The following is a 25,464-nucleotide window of genomic DNA, read 5'->3' on the forward strand; positions in this document are numbered from 1 at the left end:
GCGCCCGTCTCTGGGGTTCCAGATTTTAGCCGCGGCTCGCGCCCGTCTCTGGGGTTCACGCTTTTAGCCGCGGCTCGCGCCCGTCTCTGGAGTTCCTTTAAGCAGCACTCTTAAACCCCTCTCCTCGCGCACCAGGAAACAAAGAGGGAAGAAAAAGTCTCTTGCCTCTTTGGCAGGTGCAGACTTTTCCCCGGACTCCCTCCCGGCTAGCCGTGGTGCACTAATCCCTTCAGTCTATGTTCAAGCCGCCAACCCCAGTCCTCTCCCTGTGCTCCGTCCGAAACCGAAACCCAAGCCTCAGCTCGCAGCCCCGCCCGCCCCGGCGGGTGAGCAGACAAGCCTCTCGGGCTGGTGAGTGCCGGTCGGCACCGATCCTCTGTGCGGGAGTCTCCCCGCTTTGCCCTCCGCACCCGTCGCTGTTAACTCCTCCGCGGTTCCGAAGCTCCCCCCTCCGCCTCCCGCAGTCTCCGCCTGCGAAGGGGCTTCCTAGTGTGTGGAAACTTTTCCTCCTTCACAGCTCCCTCCCACTGGTGCAGGTGCCGTCCTTATTCTTTTGTCTCTGTTTCTTCGTTTTTTCTTTTGCCCTACCCAGGTATGTGGGGAGTTTCTTGCCTTTTGGGAGGTCTGAGGTCTTCTGCCAGCCTTCAGTAGGTGTTCTGTAGGAGTTGTTCCACGTGTAGATGTATTTCTGGTGTATCCGTGGGGAGGAAGGCGATCTCCGCGTCTTACTCTTCCGCCATCTTCAAGCCCCCAGCCAGTCCTACTTATTTTTAAAGGAAAACTGTAAGACTTATTCATGGATAGAGAAAATAGCTTAAATTTCAACCGAATTGAATGAAGCCAACAATAGTGCAAAATTTGATTATTTCAGGTTAGGGAAGTAAACTGAGAGTGAGATGTGGAGGCACGCTGGGCTGTTTGCACTGAACTGGAAACATTTACTTCTACAAAAGCAGGGTCTTTATCAAGGAAGGAGTCAAGGTGCTCTGAGCTGGCTGAGAAGAGTAGGTCACAGAAGCAAGGAGAGGCAGCTCTAGTGCTCAGTAGTGAATGCCTTCTGCAGCGCCTGTTAACCTTCTCATTTGGAGGTATGCTGTGAGCCATCTGGGCTGCCATCCTAGAAAATACATGGAAGTTCAGCTGTGGGTAGAAGTAGAGTTGTTTTTAATCACCTCCGGCCCTCCGGGTCTTCAAGTGCATGCTCAGGAACTGTGTTCTGTCACCCAACAGTCCCTGTCACTGAGGCTGTAATGACAGTCCTTGTCCACCCCTGTCGCTCCACTCCTCCGGGCCCTGTCTCCATGTCCAAGTGCTCATGAAAGACCAAATCAAGGGAAAAAGAGTTGTCATAGAAAAATGAAAGTACTTACTCATACATATCTTTTGTGTGTCTCTTCACCTGGTAGTTAAATATAATTGTGGATCCTTTGACATTAATTTCAGATTATTTAATAAATTAATGTTAAAGGATTAAATACAACAAACAGAAAAGGAATAGTTTCATTCTGGAAAACCCAGATAAGTATATTTCTTACATTAAATAAGTTGACAAATGTAAATTTAGGTAAATATGGTAGAGATGTTTTGGGAGACAAAAATGATGAAAGAAAATATGGTAATAATGAATAAGGAACATTAGAACTTCAGTTATTGCCTCACAGATTTATTAAATGGATGGAAAAGACATATGGTGGAAACAAATGTCCGGTCTATCCCTCTATAATTGTGATAGTTACATGAAGTGACACAGGACTTGGCCAGTGAAATGTAGCAGGAGCCAGAATCATCTCAGCCAATCCCCTCATCCCAAATGTACCAGCAGAGACTTCTTTCAGGGGGGCTATAAGGAGTAAAAGTGTGGTCATGTGTTTTCTAAAGCTATAAGATGGCAAAATCTATGGGATTATACATCTTTGGGCATATATAAAGTATGTATAGCACAATGGTGCTGTTTTACTCAGTGGTAAAATAAACATTTTTATAGTAAAACTAAGAAGGACATGTTCTAGAATCAAGTATAAATGTGGGGTAAATTTTTACGATAAATACAAGAGACTAAAATATTAAGGCATAAAGGTCACTGGTTCCCTGGTGCCTTTGGCTGAATAGTTCTTGAAGCCCCTGATGTGCCTCAGGGGTAATAACCCTTTTAGAGAACGTTGTAGAATTGGAGTCTGTGTAGAACTCCTAGTAGAATGCTCTGCATTTAGTAAAAACACGAGGAACGCAGATCGTGTTGCTGCCACTCTCATTCCCACACAAAACAGCGGTCCTTTAAGAGGACAAAAGATCGACAATTCAGTCTCTTGGGTGCCAACATGTTGAATTCCACTTGCCAGATCTTGGTTTTGCTTGTGAGAAGTCTCATTGTGAAACTGCTTACTATAGTAGTTTAAGAACTTGGTACTCAAATTATCAGAGTATTCTAGAAGTAAAATGATTTTATGGGTGTTTAACTCTAAGGGAGAAAATTCAGCGATCTGTGTACATTTAGCACCGCGTATCTCTTCATTCCTTTTTCCCTTGCTCAAGTAATTGTTTTGCATTTTTAAATGATGTAGAGCATCGTTAAAGTGCTTAGCTTAGCCTTTGAATAACAAGCTTTTTTTCACACCATAGGTTTCATGATCAGAAATCAGCCCTGGGATGTCTGCTTGCACTGTTTCCAGGTTTACTCTCTCAGTTCTTTGTATCATCCAGACCCCTGAACTGGAAATACCTTGTTAACTCTGCATTGCTTAATATTCTTTGTTAATTAAACTACTTGGGCATGTTTAGAGCTCAAGTGGAACGTATGCATTTTGCTTGACAACGTTGTTGGCTGGTGTTTAGAGCCCATGTACTAGAAATCATGTTTGTGGGCAGCTGGTAGAGAAAGATCCACGTGCCAAAGTATTGCACGATGAAACCAGCTCTGTTGTGAAGATCCAGTGAAATGATGTGTCTGAGCCCGAGGAAAACCGGAAAGTGCTGTAGGCGTCTGAACATGAAACCAAGGAACAAATTGGGTTCCAAGAGCAGGACGAATAGAAGGTGGATTCTCACTGTTTGGGATTTGTAATTGGGGTCCATTGCTATTATAAGAAAATGCAGTTCACAAAGACTCAGGATTTTCTGTTGTTAAAATCAATGAAGTTAAAAGAGCAGCTGCTTGTAAAAGTTAATTTTACTTGACGTCTGCCAGTCCCAGTAATAAAAGAGAGCATTCTGTGGAACATCCTGTTCTCTATAGAACTGTATCTTTTTGTTACTATGAGGTCTTGGTTAAGATAAGTTGTTGCCTTTTGGTTTCAAAGGTTATTTTCTCAACCTATAAATTGTGTGTCTCTTAGAATATATACATGCTAAGGCATATGTATGGAATCTAAAAAAAAAAAAGTGGTACTGATGAACCTAGTGGCAGGGCAGGAATAAAGATGTAGACATAGAAAATGGACTTGAGGACACGGGGCGGGGAGAGGGAAGCTGGGGCGAAGTGAGAGTAGCATTGACATATATACGCTACCAAATGTAAAATAGCTAGCTAGTGGGAAGCAGCAGCATAGCACAGGGAGATCAGTCCCGTGCTTTGTGACCACCTAGAAGGGTGGGATAGGGAGGGTGGGAGGGAGGCTCAAGAGGAAGGGGATATGGGGATATATGTATGTATATGACTGATTCACTTTGTTGTACAACAGAAACTAACACAGTATTGTGAAGCAATTATACTCCAATAAAGGTGTATTAAAAAATGAATATATGCATAAGCATGAATTGTGCACCTTCAATTTAGTAGAAAAGGGTTGGTGTGCTTGATGTTAAGTTGATACTCCCTGGCAGTTAGGAAGTGCAGGAGGAGCCATCTCAACTCCTGTATGAAGTGAGGAGAACGTAAAGACATTTTGAAAAGCATTCCCTATGTTTTTCATTAAAAAACACACCTATCAGAAATTTGTCAGCCACACAAAAACCTGCACACAGATGTTTTTAGCAGCTTTAATCCTAATTGCTAAAACTTGGAAGCAACCAAGATGTCCTTCAGGTGGTGAATGGAAAAAAAACTGGTACATCCAGATGAAATGAGCTATCAAGCCATGAAAAACATGGAGGAAGCTTCAGTGTTCATTACTGAGTGAAAGAAGCCAGTCTAAAAAGGCTACATCCTGTATGATTCCAACTCTGTGACATTCTAGAAAAGGCAGAACTATGGATACAGTAAAAAGATCAGTGGTTACCAGAAATTAGGGGGGAGGAAAGGATGAATGGGTGGAACACAGAGATTTTAGGGCAGTGAGACTGTTCTCTGTGATACTACAGTGGTGGGTAAATGTCATTATGTGTTTGTCCAAACCCATAGAATGTACAATAGCAAAAGTGAATCCTCTGTAACCCTAGGTAAACTCTGGACTTCAGGTGCTAATGATGTGTCAGTATAGGTTCATCAGTTGTAATAAACGTACCAATTTCATGGGGGTATCAGGGAGGCTATGCATGTGGGGGGCAGAGGGTGTATGGGAAACCTTGTACCTTCCTCTCAGTTTTGCTGTGAACCTAACTAAAACTGCTCCAAAAAATAAAGTCTGTTAAAAATAAAAAGGAAAAAAAACCCAAACCAGAACAAAAACTACCTAAATTTGGAGTCTTTGTGAATGGATATGAATGCCCTACCCTAATATCACCGGAAGAGTCTATTCTGCTTTGAGTGGAAGAAGATTATATGAAAAAAAGGGTCTGCCTTGTGCTGATCACCTATCTCGGATTTCTTTTAAGGCACAGCTTTGATAGGAGTGCACGTGGTCATTCCTCCTGGGTTTGTAAGGAAGCTGAAGTGAGTGGTAGAGGGTGAAAACACCAGAGAACAAAATGGAGCAATATTTTCGAAGTGAGCATTGTTTTCCTGTCATTTTTATGTGTTTTAATTTAGCCAGTGTTGGGTGAGCAGTTCAGAGAGAAGGGATTTATTATTTTCAAATGAAGCCACTCTCTTGTTCTTCATTTTCAACTGATTGCATCACCCTTGTTTTCCACAGGTCTGCTGACTCTTTAAAAGCCATTTTCTGTGTTCCTTACATGCTTATTAACTCCTTGTGTATTCTCGTTCCCTCCCTTCATGCCCATCATCTGAAGACGGAAATCATGAAAAATTTTTTCTTACTATAGGCCCTGTTCACAAATATGACTTCACAATTGCCACTGGCTGGCAGCAGACTCTCCTTTAGGATTTTAAGAGCAACAGTCAGCCTCACAACTGGTGGCAGAGTGCTTTCCTCAGGGAACGTTTTTTTCAACGTTGTTCCAAGTGTGCGAGAAAAGAGTTAAATTAGAGGAGCTGCTGGTTATATTCTCATTCTCTCCCTTCCTCACCCTTCTCTCTTCCTCCCTCCCTTCCCACCCCCACAAACCTGTAATTGCATAAAATCAGTATTATTTTGGCAGAATTCCTCATTTCTCTCTCCCAATGGGGAAGCACACACCCGGCAGGTCTCCAGGACAGACGTTGCCATGGGTCCTGTTCTCCCCTGGGTGGGGCTTGAACCCTGAGCACTAAGCAGCACTGCCACTGACATTCCTGCCTTATGCACATTCCCTGGGAAACCCAGCCCTTCCATGGTGTATCCGCTGCTTGCTTGCCGATCACGCCTAAATCTACACCCTCAGCTCCACACCCTCTCCTGGGCTCTAAATCCATATATGTTTCGTTGCCTCTTGGATATTCAAAGGCACCTCAAATTCAGCATGCCTAAAACTAGGAATTTTCTTTCCTCTCTGGATCCTCCTCTTCCTGTGGCCACTGTATTGCAATTAATAGAACAGTCAGCCCACCAGATGTCCTCTGTCGCTCCTTCTGTTGTGGGCATGAAGTTACGCGGAGAATTCCTCCTTATTTCCTTTCTTTTGCTGCTGCCTTGTTCTGGATCTTGGGTCCCTGGATGGCCCTCCTCCAAGCCATTCCTCTCCCTTTGAAAAAATCCCTCAGCCCTCCTTCCCTCCCTCCCCTGAACTATACTTCACACACAAATGTATGCAAAATAATGTAACAAACGCCCTTGTACTGACCTCCAGGATCATAATTCTAAAGGTTACTTTTTCCATGCTGATCTAATTTCAGCGGGACGTCTAGACATTGTTTTCTGTGTTTGCCTTACTCTTGAAAAGATCTCAGAACCCAGAATGCTGTACAGCCAGGCTTTTCCATTCTTGAGTAGATTAATTTTCTAATTGCTATTTGGGTTTCGTTTTCAAAACTTTACGTCCTTTTTGGGGTAGGAGTGTTTCGAGACAAATATTTTGGACTCCTTTTCAAAATAACTTATCCACCAGAAACTGTAATAGTTAGCAGTAATATCTCAAAAAGCGTTTACCCCAGCACTTTAGTTTCAGCATTGTTATATAAACGACACAGGACGTTTTTTTACCAGTCTCCGACTGGTTTCTATGTGGCTTGTGCAGTGGCAGGTAGCTGTCCCATGGGTTCTAGTCTCGCATGGGCTGTGTGTGCAGTACCTTGTGCTCAGGCCTGAGGATGCTGTTTCCTCAGGAGGAAACTACGAGGTGGGCCAGACACCTCCAGACTCGCTTTTACTTTTTGTGCCTTTGCATCTGTGTGGTATTTTTTTTTTAATTTATTTATTTTTTAAATTTATTTTTGGCTGCATTGGGTCTTCGCTGCTGCACGGGCTTTCTCTAGTTGCGGCAAGCGGGGGCTACCGCGGGCTTCTCATTCCAGTGCCTTCTTTTGTTGTGGAGCACGGGCTCTAGGCGCGCGGGCTTCAGTAGTTTGTGGCACATGTACTCAGTAGTTGTGGCTCACGGGCTGTAGAGCGCAGACTCAGTAGTTGTGGAGCACAGGCCTAGCTGCTCCGTGGCATGTGGGATCCTCCTGGACCAGGGATCAAACCCGTGTCCCCAGCATTGGCAGGCGGACTCTTAACCACTGCGCCACCAGGGAAGCCCCTCATCTGTGTGGTATTTAATGTCATTAAAAGAATTATTAGTTGGAAAAATGAATTATTATTTTTTGTACACAAATATATGGCAAAATGCAAGATTTACTCAATGATAGTAATCTTTGAAATGAGATTTATTTAAGAATGAGTAGTTTATAATGCTGAAAAACACACAAACCTTGCATTGATTAATTCAGTGTGCTAGATGTATTGTTAATAATGAAAAGACATCTTAAGAGCTCACCTCTGACCTCTCAACAATAAGAAATAAGGTACATTTTATGACAACTTTTATTAATGTTACCATGAAACAGCCCTAACTCATACACCCCATTTAGGCTTTGCAGATGTAAACTCTGATAGATCTTCTTTCTCTTTCATTGTTGGTGATTTGTGTGTCAAGGACATTGTTGTATTTTCTATCAAAACAAAGAAACAACTAAGACATATCTGGAAACCAAAGTCCATTTAAACTAGACAAATACTCATTTCAGGTTGTAGAGGAAAGAAAGTCCTTAATGCTGAAAATCTTGTCATGACTGTGTATTGCTTTCTTGGAAGGCTGACAGTTGTGATTTATTAGTTTTGATTTAGATTTAGTTTTGCTCAAAGCAGGAATTTGAAAAGCTTTAGCTGTGAAAAGTATATAGATATTTTTTTTATGGTTATCAATTTTTTTACTGAAGTCTAGTTGATTTACAGTGTGTTAATTTCTGCTGTATAGCAGAGTGATTCAGTTATATATATATATACATTCTTTTTTAAAATTTTTTTTCCATTATGGTTTATCATAGAATATTGAATATAGTTATATGTGGAATCTAAGCTATGACACAGATGAACTTAAATATAATTTTTTTCATCAATTAATGGAATTACACAGTTGCAAGTTTTTGGCCCCTCATAGCCCAGCGGATATAGTAGTAACTACTTGGGCTCAGAGAGAAATTCCAGAAGAAATGATAGAGCCTGCAGTCCCTAAAATGAAGTTTATATTCTGTCAGCAAAAGGTCAGTAGACAGCTTTGCCACTTTAAAGAGCTTTGGAATAGCTTTATTATCTAATCTCCTTAACATGAAGAGATGTGTGCTCTTTTTGAAAATGCTGATTGTTTATTCTTCTCAGTGATTCAAACTTGAAAATAAGGTGTGGGGGTTGGGAAGGGGTGGGGAGAGAATCAAATCGTTGAGTATATGTGTTCCAGAAACTGGGGTAGTGGCCCATTTCTTCCTGATCTGCTGCCACCATGTCTGTTGGAGATGGCTGAGCTGTCGTTCTGCACCATGTTTCAGAAATTCGGCCCAAGAGGAGGATTTTAAGAAGCTGTCTGATGAAAGAATTGGTGTGATGAAGTTAGCCTGAGAGCCTGAGGGAATTTTAAGTGGTTTTAATTTGGGGAGTGGGTAACTTTCATTTTGAAAATTTCACTCTGGCAAGACAAGAAGGGAGGGAGAAACATAGTGAGTGAAGATGCTATATCCACAGTTCAGGATAAAGGGAATGCAGGCTCAAATGGAGATAGGTGTACGATTGAGATATATTTCCAATGTGGAATGTAGAGACATTTAGGAGTATTTTGCTGGTGTTTCTGTTTGCTTGCTTTCATTCAGAAAACATGGGTTGATCAGAAATTGTGCTACACAGATTGACAGAAGTAACTCCTAGTCTGTCTGCTCCATTTTCAGAAAATTGACTTTTGAAATATCTAGATAAGTTATTTTAATCTTTTTAGAGCATAGCTCTGTTTCTGAGCCATGAAACCTCTTGAACAATGAAAATGATACTTTGTAAGGGGATTTGACATTAGCAGATATAGGGTGTAGTAAAGTGTCTTGTTTATAAAACCGTTATAACATATGTCATGAAATACTAGACTTAACATTTCTCCGGGATACTGAGAATCTTTTGGTTGCACTAAATTGCAGCAGACTGTCTCACTTTATTGTATTTTAAATTAATAACTGTTCACATGTATTGACTCACAAAATTGGGAATGTTTCTCTGTTATTACTAGATATGATTTAATAAAAATGACTTCATATTTGCCATTTTGGTCAACATGTTTTCACAAATATAGTATTTATTAGATGTTTTTAAAGTGACAGTTTTATTTGCATAACGTTGAAAATTAAGTTTGAATTAAATTAATTGATGAATTACTTTTAATTAACAAAATAATTAGGATACCCTATATAAAACCAAAGGATATCCTTCAGTTTCTTTTTTAGTCTTAGGAAGGTTCTCTTTTGTGAATTATCAAATGATTTATTAGTAGAATACAAGAACTATGTATACTTGAATCCAGAAGAAATCTATCCTTTACATTTGTTTTGGTGTTTTATTTAGGTGACTTCAAGGTATCTAATTACTTTGAATATTTTTAATTTCTTTGTTTCACATTCTTATAGCATAAGAGGGCTTTCTCAAGAACAGAGACAAATATAGAGATACACAGAGATAAGATTTTAATATTATTGCACTAAAGTATATCAGAGGCTCACATTTCCATGATATACTGTCGACCTGACACACAGTATTGAGAAATAAGGCTTTGGCTCTTACATTTTCTTTCCTAGATCCCCTGGGGGTCACATTTCAAAGTTAAGTACTTTGAGTTGCCTTGTTATGTTTATAAGATATTCTTGGTTACTTTTTTTGCTGTACGCAGGCCTCTCACTGTTGTGGCCTCTCCCGTTGTGGAGCACAGGCTCCAGACATGCAGGCCCAGCGGCCATGGCTCACAGGCCCAGCCGCTCCGCGGCATGTGGGATCTTCCCGGACCGGAAGATCCGTGTTCCCTGCATCGGCAGGCAGACTCTCAACCACTGCACCACCAGGGAAACCCTCTTGGTTTCTTACAGTAACATGGTCGTCGAAATGAAGGAATGCATATGTGTGTGTATGTATGTGTGTACATACACTTCCTTGTGTAACCAGTTTCACAGTGACTTAGCTATAAATGAAAGTCTCTCTCCCCAATTTCTTCATCATCCCAGGATTCAGTGCTGTAAGGTTGGTTGCTGTAAATTTAGAAGTTTTTCCATTTTTATTTGCAAAGATAATATTTTCATGGCTAGAGGTTTTTTCATGAGCTCAGGTAGATACTCCCCTCTTATTCTTTGTTTTGTTTCCTTTTTCTTTACTTCCAAACTCAGGGGCATACTCTACAAACCTAGGGTCATATGGATAGCTTTTATCACAGAATGGATCAGATTTCTATACAATTCTTTGATTAAACAAAGAACAGTGGGGAGGACCTTCAAGATGGCAGAGGAGTAAGACTTGGAAATCACCTTCTCCCACAAATATAAAAAAATACATCTATATGAGGAATAACTCCTACAGAACACCTACTGAATGCTGGCAGAAGACCTCAGACTTCCCAAAAGGGAAGAAACTCCCCACGTCCCTGGCCGTGTGGCTGACAGGGTCTTGGTGCTCGGGCCGGCTGTCAGGCCTGAGCCTCTGAGGTGGGAGAGCCGAATTCAGGACATTGGATCATGAAGGGCCTCCCAGCCCCATGTAATGTCAATTGGCAAGAACTCTCCCAGAGATCTCCATTTCAACGCTAAGACCCAGCACACCCAACGGTCAGCAAACTCCAGTGCTGGACGCCCATGCCAAACAACTAGCAGGACAGGAACACAACTGCACCCATTAGCAAAGAGGCTGCCTAAGATCATACTAAGTTCACAGACACCCCAAAACACACCACGGGATGTGGCGTAGCCCACCAGAAAGACAAGATCCAGCTTCATCCACCAGAACACAGACACTACTCCCCTCCACCAGGAAGCCTACACAACCCACTGAACCAACCTTACCCACTGGGGGCAGACCCCAAAAACAACAGGAACTACGAACCTGCAGCCTGCGAAAAGGAGACCCCAAACACAATAAGGTAAGCAAAATGAGAAGACAGAAACACAGCAGATGAAGGAGCAATGTAAAAACCCACCAGACGAAATGAATGAAGAGGAAATAGGCAGTCTACCTGAAAAAGAATTCAGAATAATGATAGTAAAGATGATCGAAAATCTTGGAAATAGAATGGAGAGAATACAAGAAACGCTTAACAAGGACCTCGAAGAACTAAAGAGCAAATAAACAATGATGAACAACACAATAATTGAAATTAAAACTTCTCTAGAAGGACTCAACAGTAGAATAACTGAGGTACAAGAACGGATAAGTGACCTGGAGGATAAAATAGTGGAAATAACTACCGCAGAACAGAATAAAGAAAAAAGAATGAAAAGAATTGAGGACAGTCTCAGAGACCTCTGGGACAACATTAAACACACCAACATTCGAATTATAGGGGTCCCAGAAGAAGAAGAGAAAAAGAAAGGGACTGAGAAAATATTTGAAGAGATAATAGTTGAAAACCTCCCTAATATGGGAAAGGAAATAGTCAATCATGTCCAGGAAACACAGAGAGTCCCATACAGGATAAATACAAGGAGAAACACACCAAGACACATATTAATCAAACTGTCAAAAATTAAATACAAAGAAAACATATTAAAAGCATCAAGAGAAAAGCAACAATTAACATACAAGGGAATCCCCATAAGGTTAAGAGCTGATCTTTCAGCACAAACTCTGCAAGCCGGAAGGGAGTGGCAGGACATATTTAAAGGGGTGAAAGGGAAAAACCTACAAACAAGATTACTCTACCCAGCAAGGATCTCATTCAGATTCCACAGAGAAATTAAAACCTTTACAGACAAGCAAAAGCTAAGAGAATTCAGTATCACCAAACCAGCTTCACAGCAAATGCTAAAGGAACTTCTCTAGGCAGGAAACACAAGAGAAGCAAAAGACTTTAATAACAAACCCAAAACAATTAAGAAAATGGTAATAGAAACAAACATATCGATAATTACCTTAAATGTAAATGGATTAAATGCTCCAACCAAAAGACATAGACTGGCTGAATGGATACAAAAAGAAGACCCATATATATGCTGTCTACAAGAGACCCACTTCAGACCTAGGTACACATACAGACTGAAAGTGAGGGGATGGAAAAAGATATTGCATGCAAATGGAAATCAAAAGAAGGCTGGAGTAGCAATTCTCATATCAGACAAAATAGACTTTAAAATAAAGACTATTGCACGAGACAAAGAAGGACACTATATAATGATTAAGGGATCAATCCAAGAAGAAGATATAACAATTGTAAATATTTATGCATCCAACATAGGAGCACCTCAATACATAAGGCAAATGCTAACAGCCATAAAAGGGGAAATTGACAGTAACACAATCATAGTAGGGGACTTTAACTCCCCACTTTCACCAATGACAGATCATCCAAAATGAAAATAAATACGGAAGCACAAGCTTTAAATGATACATTAGGGCTTCCCTGATGGCGCAGTGGTTGTGAGTCAGCCTGCCGATGCAGGGGACATGGGTTCGTGCCCCAGTCTGGGAAGATCTCATAAGCCGCAGGCGGCTAGGCCCGTGAGCCATGGCTTCTGAGCTTGCACGTCCGGAGCCTGTGCTCCGCAACGGGAGAGGCCACAACAGTGAGAGGCCCGTGTATGCAAAAAAAAAAAAAAAAAAAATGATACATTAAACAAGATGGACTTAATTAATATTTATATGACATTCCATCCAAAAACAACAGAATATACTTTCTTCTCAAGTGCTCATGGAACATTCTTCAGGATAGATCATATCTTGGGTCACAAATCAAACCTTGGTAAATTTAAGAAAATTTAAATCGTATCAAGCAACTTTTCCAACCGCAACGCTATGAGACTAGTTATCAATTACAGGAAAAGATCTGTAAAAAGTACAGACACATGGAGGCTAAACAATACACTACCAAATAACCAAGAGATCACTGAGGAAATCAGAGAATACTTAGAAACAAATGACACTGAAAACAAGATGACCCACAACCAATGGGATACAGCAAAAGCAGTTTTAAAAGGGAAGTGTGTAGCAATACAGTCCTACCTCAAGAAACAAGAAAAATCTCAAATAAACAACCTAACCTTACACCTAAAGCAGTTAGAGAAAGAAGAACGAAAGAAACCCAAAGTTAGCAGAAGGAAACAAATCATAAAAATCAGGTCAGAGGGCTTCCCTGGTGGTGCAGTGCTTGAGGGTCGGCCTGCCAATGCAGGGGACATGGGTTCGTGCCCCGGTCTGGGAAGATCCCACATGCCGCGGAGCGGCTGGGCCCGTGAGCCATGGCCGCTGAGCCTGCGCATCTGGAGCCTGTGCTCCGCAACGGGAGAGGCCACAACAGTGAGAGGCCTGCGTACCGAAAAAAAAAAAAAAATCAGGTCAGAAATAAATGAAAAAGAAATGAAGTGAACGATAGCAAAGATCAATAAAACTAAAAGCTAGTTCTTTGAGAAGATAAACAAAATTGATAAACCATTAGCCAGACTCTTCAAGAAAAAAAGGGAGAAGACTCAAATCAACAGAATTAGAAATGAAAAAGGGAAGTAATAACTGACACTGTAGAAATACAAAGGATCATGAGAGATTACTGCAAGCAACTCTATGCCAATAAAATGGACAACCTGGAAGAAATGGACAAATTCTTAGAAAAGCACAAAGTTCGGAGACTGAACCAGGAAGAAATAGAAAATATAAACAGACCAATCACAAGCACTGAAATTGAAACTTTGATTAAAAATATTCCAACAAACAAAAGCCCAGGGCCAGATCGCTTCACAGGCGAATTTTATGAAACATTTAGAGAAAAGCTAACACATCCCTTCTCAAACTCTTCCAAAGTATAGCAAACTCATTCTACAAGGCCACCATCACCCTGATACCAAAACCACACAAGGATGTCACAAAGAAAGAAAACTACAGGCCAATATCACTGATGAACATAGATGCAAAAATCCTCCACAGAATACTGGCAAACAGAATCCAACAGCACATTAAAAGGATCATATACCATGATCAAGTGGGGTGTATCCCAGGAATGCAAGGATTCCTCAATATACGCAAATCAATCAATGTGATACACCATATTAACAAATTGAAGGATAAAAACCATATGATCATCTCAGTAGATGCAGAAAAAGCTTTTGACAAATTTCAACACCCATTTGTGATAGAAAGCCTCCAGAAAGTAGGCATAGAGGGAACTTACGTCAACATAATAAAGGCCATATATGACAAACCCATAACAGACATTATTCTCAATGGTGAAAAACTGAAAGCATTTCCTCTACGATCAGGAACAAGACAAGGTTGCCCACTCTCACCACTGTTATTCAACATAGTTTTGGAAGTTTTAGCCACAGCAGTCAGAGAAGAAAAAGAAAGAAAAGGAATCCAAGTCGGAAAAGAAGAAGTAATACTGTCACTGTTTGCAGATGACATGAGAGATAGATAGAGATAGATAGATAGATACATAGAGAATCCTAAAGATGCTACCAGAAAACTACTAGAGCTAATCAATGAATTTGATAAAGTAATAGGATACAAAATGAATGCACAGAAATCTCTGGCATTCCTATATACTAATGATGAAAAATCTGAAAGTGAAATCAAGAAAACACTCTCATTTACCATTGCAACAAAAAGAATAAAATACCTAGGAATAAACCTACCTAAGGAGACAAAAGACCTGTATGCAGAAAACTATAAGACACTGGTGAAAGAAATTAAAGACGATACAAACAGAGGGAGAGATATACCATGTTCTTGGATTGGAAGAATCAACATTGTGAAAATGACTCTACTACCCAAAGCAATCTACAGATTCAGTGCAATCCCTATCAAACTACCACTGGCATTTTTCACAGAAGTAAAACAAAAAATTTCACAATTTGTATGGAAACACAAAAGACCGCAAATAGCCAAAGCAATCTTGAGGAAGAAAAACAGAGGTGGAGCAATTAGGGTCCCTGACTGTACTACAAAGCTACAGTAATCAAGACAGTATGGTACTGGCACAAAAACAGAAATATAGATCAATGGAACAGCATAGAAAGCCCAGAGGTAAACCCACACACATATGGTCACCTTATCTTTGATAAAGGAGGCAAAGAATATACAATGGAGAAGAGACAGCCCCTTCAATTAGTGGTGCTGGGAAAACTAGACAGCTACATTTAAAAGAATGCATTTAGAACACTCCCTAACACCATACACAAAAATAAACTCAAAATGGACTAAAGTCCTAAATGTAAGGCCAGACACTATCAAACTCTTAGAGGAAAACAGGCAGAATGCTCTATGACATAAATCACAGCAAGATCCATTTTGACCCATGTCCTAGAGAAATGTAAGTAAGAACAAAAATAAATGGAACCTAATGAAATTTCAAAGCTTTTGCACAGCAAAGGAAACCCTAAAGAAGATGAAAAGATAACCCTTAGAATGGGAGAAAATATTTGCAAATGAAGCAACTGACAACGGATTAATCTCCAAAATATACAGGCAGCTCATGCAGCTCAATAGCAAAAAAACAAACCACCCAATCAATAAATGGCCCAAAGACCTAAATAGACATTTCTCCAAATAAGGTATACAGATTGCCAACAAACACATGAAAGGATGCTCAACATCACTAATCATTAGAGAAATGCAAATCAAAACTACAATGAGGTATCACCTCACACCAGTCAGAATGGCCATCATCAAAAAGTCTACAGACAATAAATGCTGGAGAGGGTGTGAAGAAAAGGTACCCTCTTGTACTGTTGGTGGGAATGTAAATTGATATAGCCACTATGGAAAACAGTATGGAAGTTCCTTAAAAAACTAAAAATAGAACTACCATACGACCCAGCAATCCCACTACTGGGCATATGCCCTGAGAAAACCGTAATTCACAAAGAGTCATGGGGCTTCCCTGGTGGCGCAGTGGTTGGGGGTCCGCCAGCCGATGCAGGGGACGCGGGTTCGTGCCCTGGTCCGGGAGGGCCCACGTGCCGTGGAGCAGCTGGGCCCGTGGGCCATGGCCGCTGGGCCTGCGCATTTGGAGCCTGTGCTCCACAGCGTGAGGGGCCACAGCGGTGAGAGGCCCGTGTACTGCAAAAAAAAAAAAAAAAAGTCATGTACCACAATGTTCACTGCAGCACTGTTTACAATAGCCAGGACATGGAAGCAACCTAAGTGTCCATCAACAGATGAATGGATATGATGTGGCACATATATACAATGGAATATTAGCCATAAAGAGAAACGAAATTGAGTTATTTGTAGTGAGGTGGATGGACCTAGAGTCTGTCATACAGAGTGAAGTAAGTCAGAAAGAGAAAAAACAAATACCATATGCTAAAACATATATATGGAATCTACAAAAAAACTGCTTCTGATGAACCTAGGGGCAGGATAGGAATAAAGACACAGATGCAGAAAATGGACTTGAGTACACAGGGAGGGGGAAGGGTAAGGTGGGACGAAGTGAGAGAGGGCCATTGACATATATACACTACGAAATGTAAAATAGACAGCTAGTGAGAAGCAGCCGCATAGCCCAGGGAGATCAGCTCGGTGCTTTGTGACCACCTAGAGGGGTGGGATAGGGAGGGTGGGAGGGAGACACAAGAGGGAGGGGATATGGGGATATATGTATATGTATAGCTGATTCACTTTGTTATACAGCAGAAACTAACACAACATTTTAAAGTAATTATACTCCAATAAAGATGTTAAAAAAAACAAAAAAAAAAGAACAGTGTTCTTACATTTTAGGAACCCTCCCATCTCCTTCCGCTCTCCGGGTCCTCATTTTTTTTTTTTTTTTTTTTTTTGCGGTACGCGGGCCTCTCACTGTTGTGGCCTCTCCCGTTGCGGAGCACAGGCTCTGGACGCGCAGGCTCAGCAGCTATGGCTTGCGGGCCCAGCCGCTCCACGGCATGTGGGATCTTCCTGGACCGGGGCACGAACCCGTGTCCCCTGCATCAGCAGGCGGACTCTCAACCACTGTGCCACCAGGGAAGCCCCGGGTCCTCATATTGCGTGTAGTTCAGATGAGTTCAGTCTGAGGCGTTTGCTGTGGTTACTCACCCCCTTCTCTGCTTTCAGTTAACAGCCAGGTCCTTGCCCGCTGTGCAGTCGGATGAGAGACTCCAGCCTCTGCTCAACCACCTCAGGTAATACAAAGGCCCAGCCTGTCAAACTTGTAAATCCACCTGCATTACAGTGGTTAAAGCCTCTTCGATGTCTAAAAACTTTACAAAGCCTTTCTTTTTTCTTTTTTTTGTCATTCTCTGATTTAAGTTGAAGTTCGTAGTGCAATGCGCTTGTTACCCTTGACTTCAGGGTACTATAGAAAGTTCTTTTAATTCTATAAAAGTATGTAGAACTGGTTGATAAGTTGAAGTTAAAATGAGTGGTGATGACTGAGTTCAGAAAGATCTCAAAGGAATGAGCTATTTGCTTAATTAACTGCGAGGCTAAGACAAACTATGGGAACCTGCACATATTTTGTTGGGGGTAGTTGAAGTAAGTTATATTTGTTTTCTAAATACAAAAATAATTTATCCTCATTATTTAAAAAACAAACTTTGAAAATACAGGAAAGGAGGAGGAAAAACCTATCATCACTATTCAGAAATAATACTGCTTTCCTCTGTGCTGTTTTAAAACTGAGTGTTGTAATTATACTTTTATATAATTCACTATTTTTTTCATTTTTTCTGTTACTAAAATCTGTCCACAAACATAGTTTTTCATGATTATATGATATTTTCTTGTATGGGTGTCCTATAGTATATTTATCATTCTTTGGGGAGCATTTAGACCATTTTTCATTCTTTTCACTAGTGTAAAAAATGTGGTATGTAAATCTTTATCTGTATTTTTGATTGTTTCCTTAGCATGGGTTTTCAGAAGTGGAATTTGTGAAAGCATATGAACCCTTTTAAAGATTTAAGTATATTTATTTCTTTTTCAAAAACCTTATTCTACTTGTGTTTTCATATAAGATCCCCCATGTTGCTGTACTCTGAACAAGAAGGGGCAGCTAAAACAGTTGCTAATTTAATAGGTTTACCATAGAGATACTGTTGGTATCATGTACTTTGCACTGATAATTATTAAGAATGATTTTAAATCATTTTGTTATCCATTTTTTTGAGGTGGGATTAACTATCTTTGCCCATTTATTGATAGCATCTTTTGATTATTTGATCTTACATACTTTAGATATAAAGGATAGTGACTCTTCGTTATATTTGTTACAAACGTTTTTTTTTCTGAGAGTTTTTTATTATGTTGCATTATCCAACATACCTACATTTTCAAGTTATATGCAGCCAAGCACCTTTAGTGTTTTCCTCTATGGTTTCTTTTTATTTTTTTGAAACCTAGAATGCTACGCTCCTTCAGAAATTGGCATGGACGTTAATTTCCAGTGTCTTTCAGTGTTCTTCATTTTCCTCCTCCCCTGCCTCCCTGCTCCCTCTTTTCCTCCTCTCCTGTCCTCCTCTCCAGTTGGGGAGGGTGGGGTCCAGACTAACACTTCACCAGGGACTGAGGAGCATGAGTACTGTACAGAGTTGTTAAATTTCTGAGAGCTCTGTGTTAGTGAGTCACTCCCCTGCCCCCCTCTCCTCCCAATCTCAGCCTGAGCATCTCCTTCTGGTGGCCTCTTATCTTTGCCCGATTTGCCCTCTCTATTTCACATCACTGCTGCAGTCATTATATTATTCCTTGGTTTAAAAGCATTCTGTCTCCTGCATTTCCCCCGGGATGAAGTGAGAACTTCGCAGCCTGGCAGATGAGGTCCTTCTGGAAGGAGCTGGCCTGGCCCTTTGGACTTTCTGTCAGTACTGACGCCCTGACTTCTCCTGCCAGCAGGTGCCCTGAAGCTCCTCCAGTGTAACATGCCCTTGCTCTCCTCAGTGCCCTTGCAGATAATTTCCTTCTGCCCGGAATGCTCTTTTCCCCTTCCTCCACCTCTGTGATTTGACTAATGTTGCTTGTTCTTGTTCGCCTCCTCTGATGAGCTCTCCCTGACCACTTGGTTCTCACCCTCCCTCCCCTGCCCCATCTCCCTCTCAGGTGTTTATTTGTGTTCCCGTAATACTGCCTGGCTCCCCATGTTACAGAACCTATGATATTGTAATCGCTTGTTTCCTTGCCTGATTTCTCCATTATAGTATGAGCTGCTCCAGAGCTGCACAGTGCTTTTCATGATAGGTCTTCATTATGTGTTTTGTTGAATGAATGAATACGTGTTATACCAGTGATATTTTGTTGGTTTTTTTCTGCATAAAGTTTTTATAATTTATAATAATCATATTGTTACAGTTCTTTCCCCTATAAAACCATTGGGTCAGAAGACATAGACCTAAAGGACTGGATCTCACATCTAGTCAGTGCTTGATTCTGTGAGATAATGTGGATTCTCCTTCCTCCACCCCAGTGCGGTCATTGTCAACTAGAGTTTAGATTAACTACTGACACATCTTCTTGAGTCCTTGAAACTTGCACAAACTGTACATTCATTTAGGGCTTTCATTCTCTGTGGAAGTCACTTGTGGCTGTTTGCTAAGCAACCAGGGCTAGATGCTACATGTAGTATGCACCAACTGATGTTGCTTCTCTTATTATTATTATTAAACCAAATGGTTTCTTGTTTTTTTTACCATGTCAGAGACATCTGTATGTAGGGTGGCAGCTGATGTGCATAGTTGGACACTTCCTGTTACAAAAAGTAACCTTGTGGAAAGGCTTTCAAGTATATTGAATTGTCTCTTGGCTGTCTAAATGTAATGTTTTTCTTTTACCTTCCTTTTGCTTAGGTCAAAATAGGAAAGAATACTGTTTGGCTTGAAAGATGCTAATGATAATCTTGTTAGGAAAAAATAATCATCATTGATTTGCATGAACTGTATAGTTTAAATATAACCTAGAAGGGGTGGTGGATATTAGGAGGTTGAAACTGAAATCATTATTAGATCTAATTTTGTTTAGTGCCTCTGATGATCAAAGAGGAATGATGAGTAGTGTTTTAATTAAGTTTGTCAATAAAACTAATTTGGGAGGTGATACCAATACCCGCAAAAATTGAAGTAGCAATACAGAGAAATTCTCAAGTCATTTTACAGGACTTAGGCATTCAAAGAGAATTAGTATAACACTTTGCCAACCTAATAATTTAGTATATTGCTTAACAATATATATCATTCTGAGGATGTAGAAGTGATGTGTCCAGATTTTCTTAGTTGAACCTAGTTATATAATTAAAAGTTAAATTAACCACAGAAAGCATTTTGCTTCAATCTCTTATGGAAATGTAAGCTATTCGTTAGTAGCATCCATCAGTAACTGAGCACCTATTATGTGCCGGGGATTAAAAAAAAAAAAAAAGACAATTTCTGTTCTCAAGGAATTTACAGTTTTGATTTCATTTGAGAGATAGGCACTTAAACACATTACAACATTTGTAACCTTTTGAATGGAATTAAACACAAAGTACATTTCCTTAAGTGATGAGGCCATGAAGTGGTTGTTTGGATTCCACACCCCCTAGCACAGTGGTGGCTCACAGTGGCTGCTCAGATGATTGGACTGAACTTTGATCTCACTTGGGGGAGGATGTTGTCAGTGACCGTGAAGGAGAGTAAAGGAGGACAAGGGGGTGAATTGGACTGCTGGGATCGTAGGTTCAGTGGGTTAAGACATTTTAAAGTTGAGATGCTGGTGGAGCGTATGGGGGGTGTTTAGTAAGTAGCTGAATATAGACCCGCAGTTTGAGAGCGAGGTTTATAGAGAGACATTTGCTAATCTCCACTATATAGGGGTGGTTAAAATCAGGGGGATGGTTGAGATCACTCAATGAGAGAATATAGAGTGACAAGAAAAGGGGAAATGGCCCTGAATAGAACCCATAGAAGTTAGTGTTTAAGTGACCTGTGATGGAAGGAGGAGATAAGTTAAAAGGGAAGCCAGTAAAGACACCAGGGAGGAATCTTAAGTGAAACAGGAGCACAGCAAGGGGTGGTGGCATTAACAATGCTAAGGGAAAGCTTTCAGAAAGGTGAACACTGTTAAACGCGTAGGGAAGTCAGGTCAGAATCTTCTCACGTCAGTTGGATTAGGTGCATGGGAGCCATAAGTGGCTCAGCCCCCACCTTGCAGTGGTACAGATGCAAGTCTATCCCTGGGGTGGGGGTTGAGGAGGAAATGCGGAACGAGGCTGTGGGCATACAGGGAGCGTAGACTGCTCTTGGCAGAGCGAGGAGGAAAGGGGACTGTACCCATGAGTGTCATGGTTGAAGCAAGTGTTTCATTTTTCCCCAAAGGCTGGAAAGGTGAGCAATATTTATCGGTCAGGGAGAAACGAGGTTTATGGGAATAAGGAAATAATTGAAGGGGCAAGTATTTAGAAGAGGGAGGAGAACATGGGACCAAGAAATCAAACTGGCTAGTTTACAAAGTACTGTCCAAACTGGCTTTTTAGTTCATACTCAGAACACCCCAGTGAGGATGGTAGACGGTTGTTTGTCATTAACCCTATTTTAAAGTTTAGTGATGGAGCCTCAGGAAGTTCATGTTAAATTCTGAAATGCCAGAGAGAATTTGTGTAAATCAATTTCTGCTCTCCTCAAGTCACATATCATTATATACATCATCTAATGAGTCCACATCTCAAAGTGACTTTACACATCCTCACACATCACTGCATTTTCTAGGGTGAATTATATCATGTACTGATTTTCTAATTTGGAGATATATAAAGGCCTTGGGATATGTTCCTGTAAAGGTAGAAGTTTATTGTCTATAAGTGTCTTTGCTACCCTAATGTTGGTACCTATGGGATAATATTTATAAAAATGTATTAGACTACCAAGGGTGTTTATGTTAAAGATTGTTATTTATTTATTTATTTATTTTTGCGTTACGCGGGCCTCTCACTGTTGTGGCCTCTCCCATTGTGGAGCACAGGCTCCGGACGCGCAGGCTCACTGGCCATGGCTTATGGGCCTAGCCGCTCCGCAGCATGTGGGATCTTCCCAGACCGGGGCACGAACCCGTGTTCCCTGCATTGGCAGGCGGACTCTCAACCACTGCGCCACCAGGGAAGTCCTTTCCTTGTCTCTGGGAAGCCCAAGATTGTTATTTTTATTTATTGTATTATTTACAAATGCTAGGTGTAAATAGGTGAGACTGCAGAAGAAAACTTGTAGCCCACAGTCTACATGTGATTACTTGGATATGATTTTTTTTTCTTTAAAAATAATGCCTTTCCCCACAGTGTGTCTTCCTCCTTCACCTCTCCACCTCAAGATATGAAGTGAATATTGTTCTCATTTAATATTTTGCCAATAAATTTAATGATTTTCCAATTCTTTAAAAAATTTCAAAACCATGTATTTGTTACACTATTTTTCCTAATTTTATTAGCATATTTCAACCTAAGAATAAAACAGAAATCAAGTAAAGATAAGAGAAGCTAGCAAAGAGAAGCATTACCTGTAATAAATACTTGAACTGTATCACGTGGATTAACTTGTAATGCATCCTGAATTTCTAAGCAGATGTTTATATTGACCTTTATTTGGAAATCATTTAAAATAATGAAAGCATCTTCCTTCAGTAGGTATTTTTTTCCCTTCAGTTGGTATTATTACCAACAATTATTTTGTAAATTTTTTTCCTAATGCAGTACATTTGGTTGATATGTACACATTTCTATTCATTCTTCTGAAGAATATGCTGACACAGATTTTATATCAGAAATGCAATCTCTGTAAGAAAGCTTTTCCCAATATCCATGGTGGTACAGTACCCAGTGTTTTCTTTTTGAATTACTTCTCATTTTGAAATCAGAAAATTGTTGGGCGTTCATGTGTTAGGAAAGGTTTGGTAGATCAGGATGCCCACCAGGTGAGGGCTGAAGTGAGAGCCTCATTAACGTGGTCCACGGGCTCCAGCTGTTTGTCAGCTCTTCCTCATCACCTGTTTCTAAGCTCTGGCATTAACTTTAGATTTATTTCCTTTTCTACATGCAGCAACATAAGCTTTTAGCTCAGTGATTATTGTGAAGGTGTTTCAGGTGTCTTGTAAGATATTAATAAATTAGAAAGAATGTGTTCTTTCCCATTATTTATGGTCTTTGAGTTATTTCTTTTTTCACGTTTGTATTGAAAATGTTTATGCCTTTTTAGAGATGTACTTTGTCAAGAGTGAGCATTCTATTAAAATCCTCCCATTGTGTTAAGGGCACTATAGTGGATAGTCTGTGTACAAAGATGCTAAGAGATGTGGTCCCTCAGCTCAAGATGTTTATATGCTAACAGGGAAAGAAGACCAATCTACACACACACACAAACACACACATGCACACACGCACGCATGCGCGGCTGTACTGAAATAGTTGCTGCAGCTTAATCAAGCAGAGGAAGGAGAGAGGTGTATGTGGCTTATGTTACAAATTTTATGTCATTTAATTTTTTTGATAAAATTTATAGTCACACTATATAAAATTTGGAAAAATAGAAGAAACGAATCCTACTTCACTAATATAACCACTGCTAGGCTTTTGTTGTAATCTCTATATATTTTTACGTAATAATAATTTAAATGGTTAAACTTAAAAAAATTTATTTTCACTTGGTATGTCATACCCATGTAGTAAAGTAGAAGATTACTTTTCATGGCTCCATTTTTAAGTGACTTATAGTATTCAATTGAGGATAGATATATCTATCTTAACCATTCCCATTTTACTGGGTATTCAGGCTTTTTTTTGGTTGAATAAAGCTGTGAAGAACAATTACAGAGTGTTAGCATCTTCTTTGTGGCCAGGTGAGGTCCACTGGGGAGAAGATATGCTGTGATGACTGCATTAAGAGGGATTGCAGCGGAGATGTTTCCCAGGAGACGGAGATAGGACAGAGAGCAGCAGCAGCCTAGGTGGCTTATAGCTTTACAGGGACAAGAGAGGCGAGAAAGTAGCCGCGTCCTTAGCAGTGAACCAGTGACTTGAAGAAGACAGAATTCAGGATGCTGAATTTTAAACCTTATTGGTGTGTCTAGATTAGAAAATTTTGTTGTAGCCATAACAAATTACCACAAATTGAATGGATTAAAGCAGCACTCATTTTTATCATACAGTCCTGTAGGTCAGAAATCCCACATGGGCCTCCCGCAGCTAAAATCAAGATGCCAGCAGGGCTGTGGCTGTTGCTGGAAGCTCTGGGGCAGAGTGTGCTGCTAAAGCTTATGCATGTTGCTGGCTGAATGCAGTTCCTTGTGGCAGGACTGAGATCCCCATTTCCTGGCGGGCTGTCAGCCAGGGGCCCACATTCCTTCCTCTGCTTCCCTGAGCCCCAGAGGCCTCTTTCTGGTCCTTGCGTGTGGTCCCCTCTCCGAGCCGGCAGCAGTGCATCAGTCCTTCTCATGTGTCAGAACTGACTTCTGCGACTGCATCTCTGCCCCCACCCTGAGAAAGCTTTCTGCTTTTACAGTCTCATGTAGTTACATTGCCCACATGTATACCCAGGATAATTGCCCCATCTTAAGGTCCTTAATCTTAATTTCATCTGCAGAGTCCTTTTTCCCACATAACCTAACATATTCATGAGTGAACATCTTTGGAAGACCATTGATCTGCCTATTAATGTGAGGGTTTTCTCTTGGGAGGTTGAAAACAGCTTTTAACATCACTTTGCATCAGTTTTACAAGTAAACCATCACTCTTAATTTATATACAATACTAAATTTCCCTGGGGTTTGTAGTTACGTCAGTTTGTTAGCTTAACATGTTTTAAAGTTTAAAAAAGGGTTAACGATGATTTTTACAGAAATATAAAGTACTGATTTTCTTTTCAGTGATATAGAAAGAAGATAGGAAAGTCTTTCCTGTCTCTTCAACTGGCTATCTTGCCAAGGCAAATAGATACCTTTGTAAACAGTAGACTTTGTAATGAGGTTGTACGTAGTGGCTGTGACTTGTGGAGGTAAATACATGGTCACAAACCTTTATTCTAAGAGTTTGTTTTATTTATTATTAATTTAACACATATTAAGGGAACTACTTGGTGCCAGGCATGGTGTTAGGTTCTAGGGATACATGTTTATTTCTGCTCTTATAGGACTCGGTGTTGCTCAGAAAAGAGAGAATCTTAAAGTAATTATAGTAAATTATGATGGCTGTTAGCATAGTAGAGGTACCTGATTCTGTGGGGCACATAGCATCATGGAAATCACAGTAGAGGGACATGATTCTGTGAGCACACAGCCTTGCATGTCACAGTGTTCTTGCAGCTTGTTCCCAAGTAGAAATGTCAGATTTCTGTTGGCCCTCTGACTCCAAGGTTTCTTAGGGATTTATGGATTGTGGATGCTGTCAGTCTTCCTGGAAAGCAAAGTTTATGATTGTTTATGTTTTTCAAGTAGTTTCATTGTCTGTAGTTTTAAAATTTCGTATTCTTCACTCTTTGGGTTTCTTTAAAATATTGATTGTCCTCTAGTTAAGTAATAAAGAAAATTAGTTATTTTACACTGTGTTAGGCATAAAGCACTAACAAGGTACAAAATGATGACTATGCTATGGGAAACAATTTTCTTAAAAAGCCTGATAAAGCAT

At 40.4% G+C, this 25,464-nt stretch overlaps 1 protein-coding gene across 4 annotated transcripts in view; it reads left to right on the forward strand.

Moving 5' to 3' along the window:
- PRIM2 (DNA primase subunit 2) overlaps window positions 1–25,464 on the forward strand; it is a 292,124-nt gene that overhangs the window by 158,415 nt on the left and 108,245 nt on the right. For all 4 annotated transcript variants that reach the window (XM_022581481.3, XM_089918942.1, XM_089918941.1 and 1 more), the window contains exon 8: window positions 16,950–17,017. In XM_022581481.3, the coding sequence (XP_022437189.1) occupies window positions 16,950–17,017 (68 nt within the window). The remainder of the gene's footprint in view (window positions 1–16,949; window positions 17,018–25,464) is intronic.

Source organism: Delphinapterus leucas, chromosome 10 (assembly GCF_059928025.1).
Source record: "Delphinapterus leucas isolate spDelLeu-1000000601 "Yukka" chromosome 10, BTC_Dleu_Yukka2, whole genome shotgun sequence".
In the NCBI taxonomy this organism is placed as follows: domain Eukaryota; kingdom Metazoa; phylum Chordata; class Mammalia; order Artiodactyla; family Monodontidae; genus Delphinapterus; species Delphinapterus leucas.